At 42.1% G+C, this 5570-nt stretch overlaps 1 protein-coding gene across 1 annotated transcript; it reads left to right on the top strand.

Annotated features, from left to right (window-relative positions):
• The first annotated feature begins 471 nt into the window (after positions 1-471).
• Positions 472-4727, top strand: LOC148039283 (protein WALLS ARE THIN 1-like). The gene is made up of 7 exons (XM_087675175.1): positions 472-1002; positions 1322-1384; positions 1531-1647; positions 1887-2190; positions 2647-2805; positions 3045-3196; positions 4038-4727. Exons 1-7 carry the CDS (start codon positions 812-814, stop codon positions 4252-4254), a joined length of 1203 nt encoding a protein of 400 aa, XP_087531301.1. The 5' UTR covers positions 472-811; the 3' UTR covers positions 4255-4727.
• The last annotated feature ends 843 nt before the right edge of the window (positions 4728-5570 follow it).

Raw genomic sequence — 5570 nt, 5'->3', positions numbered from 1 at the left:
ACTTGTTTTGGTGTGGAACATGTGCATATAGATGTGCTTGAGTGATGATGGTTCGTACATTCGAAGTGCAGACATATTACACCAACAAGTACTCTAATGGATGATGTGGTTGTGCAAGCAAGGAGATGTGGTCGGACAATGAGGTGCATTACTGGGGGCGCGATGATGGGGACCGGAGAGAGGAGCATTGAGTTTTTACCAATGTTGTCCAAAGAGACACCAATGTTCTAGATATTAGCAAGGGTAGATATGTATTGGAAAGGGATAGATAGAAGAGGAATGATGCATTGGAGCAGGCTGCAAATTATAAAGGAAACAAGAGATTTAAAGCCGGGGAAGGATAAAAAAGGGAAAGAAAAAAGGAAAGGGGAGAGATGTGGGTTCCCGCGTGCAGCCGCAATGATCAAAGGAGATGATTCCTTGCTAGGAATACTCCTGCCTTGGGGGCGGGGGGGGGGGCGTAGAGAGAGAGACAGAGAGAGAGAGAGGGAGAGGCCTCCCTCAACGTGAAGGGGATTTTGACCAGCATTGGGACCCCTTCTCTCTCTCTCTCCCTCATTCTGTTTTGCATAAATTGAGTGTGGCGGCTTGATCACATTTAGAGTTGCTGGTGGGTCTTCTCTCTCCTTGTGCATATAGCTGGTAGCTGGTCTATATACACAGTATACTATATAAGTACCAGTGTGTGTGGGTAGCTGTCTCTCTTCTCTACGTCTGTGTGTGTGTGTGTGTGTGTGTGCCTCGCAGCAGGAGGAGACCGATTATAGGAGAAGGAGAAAGGAAGGAGTCTTGTAGTTAGGAAAGGGCCACCATGGCCACCAATTCCTGCCTCTCCCTTGCCCTCCTGCACCTGGCCCTCCTCTTCGTTCAGCTCGGCATGTCAGGCTACCAAATCATCACCCGCGTCGCCCTCACCGGCGGCATGAGCCTCTTCACGTTCGCTGTCTACCGCGGCGCCATTGGTCTTATCTTCCTCATCCCCAGTGCTTTCTTCCTAGAGAGGTCCCCCCCCCCCTCTCTCTCTTATATGTATCCTTAGATCTGTATTTTCATCACATGTTGTGATCATGATCAAACCACATTCTGCATCATCTCATTTTTTAGGTTACATATTGTACCTCATCATCATCGTCGTCCGTCATGCTTGTCTCATCAGTCAAGTCTCTCTAGCATTAACAAGAGCCTGTGTTTTGAGACACATCTATCACGATCAAACCACATTTTGCAATCTCTCTGACTATTTCATTCCTTAGGTCACATGTACCTCTAGCATAATCGTCATCATCTCTCACACTTGTCTTATCATCACTCCCTCTTGCAGGAACAAGAGACCACCTCTCACATGGGCATTGGTTGGCCACTTCTTCCTTTTGGGCCTCACAGGGTGAGTTGGAGAATGGATGCTTTATCTCTTTTGGGGCATTGATTTTACTTGCCAGTTCATGATCCCAATAAATACTAAAGCATCTTACAAATATACCCATACGTTGTTTTGCTAATGGCATGCACCTAAATGTACATTGTCTGCAGAGTCTTCCTCAGTCAGGCGTTCTTCTTAAAGGGCCTGTCCTACACCTCCCCAACCTTTGCAGCCGCGATCCAGAACTCGATCCCTGCAATCACATTCATAATTGCAGCTGCATTTGGGTATGTTTAGTGCAACATTCATGAGCATAGAATTTGATTTATGTGTGGGATCTGAAAGGATAACTTATAATGCAAGGTGCATAGCATAGAGATTGATGTTGTATGATTACTGTCCACGTTTGAGCTGCATTTCTTAAGGTGGAAAGCATGACCAATGCTGGAGGAACGAGTCATTATCTCGTCGGAAAATGGTACTACGTATATTCTGATAATATTGTGATGATATATTAATGTGGCAGCCAAGAGAAGGTGCATATCAAGAGGCTGGATGGGCAAGCCAAGGTATTGGGCACTGTTCTGTGTGTGATTGGGGCCACTGTCATGGTGTTTTACAAAGGACCAGCAGTCATCAAAGTGGAGCAGGACAGCACTCTGAATGATCCGAGCTCGTCAGCCATGAAGAGCTTTTGGGAGATGGCCCTAGGCAGCCATGGCATTTTCTCAATCCAAGAGGGGGGCTTGATGGGAATGAAGAGCTGGCAGCTGGGGGCTTTTTACCTTGTTGGCATGTGCATTGCCTTCTCGTTCTGGCTTGTCATCCAGGTACATAACCTATTCTTTTCCTGATCATTACCATTACCCTTCTTAGCTAATAACAGACCGGCCATTGCCCTAACCTTTGCCATCATATCATCACTCGCTAGAACGATCCCATGCTTGATCTTTTGCCGAGGAGTACACAGCCACACTCTTTCAGAAAAAGACATAATTTGTACATTACACTGGTTTTAAGCATAACCTAATCTCAACATCAAAATAATGCTGATGACGGCATTTAATAACGTAACTGATGATGGCATGATGTAAGAACATGACTGACAACTTTCAATCTCCCCATTATCCAGCTAATGCTGATCATGTTAAAAAGCCCTCCATGAATTAGGAAGGAAAGAAGAGTCTCTGGATGATCTTTTTCGCTCATTAGGTTGCAAAATCCCAGACTCGCCACTGGTTACATGAATGCAGTACTGAATGTATGGAAGTTTTTGTTTGTTGTAGAGCCCTGTGATCAAGCAATACCCAGCGAGGCTGTCAGTGACTGCGTTCACAAGTCTGTGGGGGACGCTGCAACTCCTGGTGTTGGCTCTGTTTGAGGAGAGAGATCCATCGAAATGGGTTCTCACCTGGGGCTCTGAGCTGTTCAGCGTTCTGTATGCTGTAAGTTATAGTACATTACACAGAGAGAGAGAGAGAGAGAGAGAGAGAGAGAGACACACACACACACACAGAGACAGAGAATTATTATGCTTGTGATCCCATTATTTGTGTGAGACACATGATTTATACATATATGCTAATCATCATTACTGGATTCCATGCTTATATTGTGGGATGAAGAAGAAGATGATGATGATGATGATGATGATGATGATCTTCTATAAATGAATGTATACCAGGGGCTTGTGGTGTCTGGCCTGGTCTTCTCCGTCCAAATGTGGTGCGTGCAGAAAGGAGGCGCCGTCCTTACCGCTGTGTATCAACCCGCCCAAACAGTCATCGTGGCCATCTTCACTTTCTTGTTCCTCAAAGAGAACTTCTACCTTGGAAGGTGAGTGCGCTGCCTTTTGTACTTCCCATATACCACCCATTTGTAGGTGGGTATCTCAGGACTCAGGAGGAGGATGGGATCCAGTAGCACACTCCTCTCCTTTCCTTTGTACCGTGTGTGTAAGTCGATGCATTCCCCTTTATGTCGAGGTGTGTATCGTGCCTGTGCGCATATTCTCTCGTACTTTCATCATAATTCCAGTGTTGAACCCTAGTGTTTTGAAATTTAACAGCCTGTTTTCTTTTGTAAACCCCTTGTTTTTTGTGAGCCATGGTGTTAACAGTTTCTTACATGTTTAATCATGTCTTCCTCTAATCTAGATCAAGGTAGAAAAGCTGAACCTGAACTTAGGCAAATAACATCTTGTTCCATGTGAACTTACAAAAGTACTTCATGAACTTGCAAGTACGGGTAAGGGGGGACCAATTAAGGTTCACCTTGGTGAAACACATGTAATTTCTAAGAGAAATTGCACAAGGCCGATAGGAAACTCTTCATTTCTAGACCCCATTTTGTATAATTACAACACCATTCCACTGTTTTCTTCAAGGTACTAGTGCACTTGTAATTAGCCATATTATTTACCAAGTTTCAACAAATCAATGATTGATGCCTAAGTGAAGATCATCCCACAACATAATCAACCCCATTACTCACAAGCGTTCTTTTGGTTATATCCAATTGTTTCATAGTTAATTGAACATATATGCGTCACAGCTTGACAAATAGTGCATTATGCACTACAAAGATTTCTAAGCATTTGTCAACTAGGCATACCCCACAATGCACAATTGCCCATCATGTCAATCACTTAACATTTTTTGTTTGTTTCATTTTACAGCTTAGTTGGTGGATTGCTCATCATAGGAGGCCTCTACCTTGTTACTTGGGGCCAAGGCAAAGAGAGACAACTTACCTCGTGCCTGCCAACTAGTTCGATCCCATCCATTGGTGAAGGGAAGGGCAATTCTAATATTACCCAAGTGTATATAGATGAGAAGGCCAACACCTCCATTACCGAACCTTTGCTAAGTGAAGAAATACCTAAAAATGAATGACACTCGAGCCATTAGCCTAGTGGAATTGTTCTTAGACACTTCATTTAGGAAGGATTTTCTTGTTTGAAATGATATACATAGTCACCTCGAGCACACAAATGAAAGCACTTTGTAGGTCATTTCTAGCCTTTTAGCATTCATCAAGGGCATAAAAAGTTTCCTTTTCCACTCTACCCCACATTTGGTGAGAGCTCACATAGTGTTTAGGTCACCTACCATAGTAACCTACCATTGGCCTTATATAGCAAAGCACTTAGTGCTTTGCCATTTGATTGTAAAGTTAGATACAACATGGAGAAGAAGCCGTTGTTGCACAACACACGGATGTAAGAGACACATTAATATAAGAGGAATGATCATCTTGTGACATGCATGTGATTCTTAAAGGGACCACTCTAGATATGCTTCTATTTAAAGGGATTGTATCTCTTTCCAAAAACATTACCATTATAAAGGAATCAAACATCATTATCTTCATAACCCATTAATGATTGTTCACAAAAGGTTGTGAATATAGATTTTTAATATTTCAAGCGTGCAAGCATGTCTTGAGCTTGACACTCTTAGAAACATATGTTTCAAATGAAAAAGTAGCATGTCATATTGCAGTGATGTAACTTGTCCTTCCATGCAAATACTATGAGAGCACACCTATTACTCTTTATGCTACAACATCCAAGAAGTAAGCATGTTCTACTCTAGATACGCTAGTGAATCAACACTTATTTGTTCTCATGTAAACTTCATGCTTTCCAGCTCCAATTGGAATCAAAACTTATTCTTCACATTGGTCTAGGCTCAATATCAAATGCATTACTCTTCACATCCATCAGTTCGAGGTTACATGACATTAAGGGCGTGTTCAACTCTTCTACAACAACTTATTGAACCTACTTTATACTCCTAGAAGGAGAAAGGCAAAGAACTATTCACAAAGGTGGGCCAACTAAATGTCTCTTTTGTTTGCTACAAACCTAATATCATATGCATACTAAGATAAACAAAGACGAGGGACATAAATAGATGTGTCTATGTAAGCATATATCATGCTTCATTCTTCTTCCATCTCTCATTCATGGACCCAAATAAATATGTGTTTATGTAAACATGAAAATATATCATGGTTCATAATGGAACGGTTTTGAAAAGCATGAATCTATAACCTAATAGAGTATGAAATCCTCAGCATGTGAAAGGCATGATTATCAATCATGAAGATTTATATAGCATTAGATAGTTACCCTTAATAAGCGTTAGTAATTTTTAATGGGTGTGAGACACAAGAAAAGTGGAAAAGTGAGACATTGTATGCTTCC

The sequence above is a fragment of the Lygodium microphyllum genome, chromosome 3 (assembly GCF_053477565.2).
Source record: "Lygodium microphyllum isolate KBCC chromosome 3, Lygodium_microphyllum_v1.1.10, whole genome shotgun sequence".
In the NCBI taxonomy this organism is placed as follows: Eukaryota; Viridiplantae; Streptophyta; class Polypodiopsida; order Schizaeales; family Lygodiaceae; genus Lygodium; species Lygodium microphyllum.
Note: the sequence above shows the minus strand (reverse complement) of the source record. Positions and strands in the feature narration are given on the sequence as shown.

Excerpts from the sequence above, each read along its gene's own strand:
- LOC148039283 (XM_087675175.1), top strand. The coding sequence starts at position 812 with ATGGCCACCAATTCCTGCCTCTCCCTTGCCCTCCTGCACCTGGCCCTC. Across the intron at positions 2,191-2,646 it reads CGTTCTGGCTTGTCATCCAG|AGCCCTGTGATCAAGCAATA; the intron begins GTACATAACCTA and ends TGTTTGTTGTAG. Across the intron at positions 3,197-4,037 it reads GAGAACTTCTACCTTGGAAG|CTTAGTTGGTGGATTGCTCA; the intron begins GTGAGTGCGCTG and ends TTCATTTTACAG.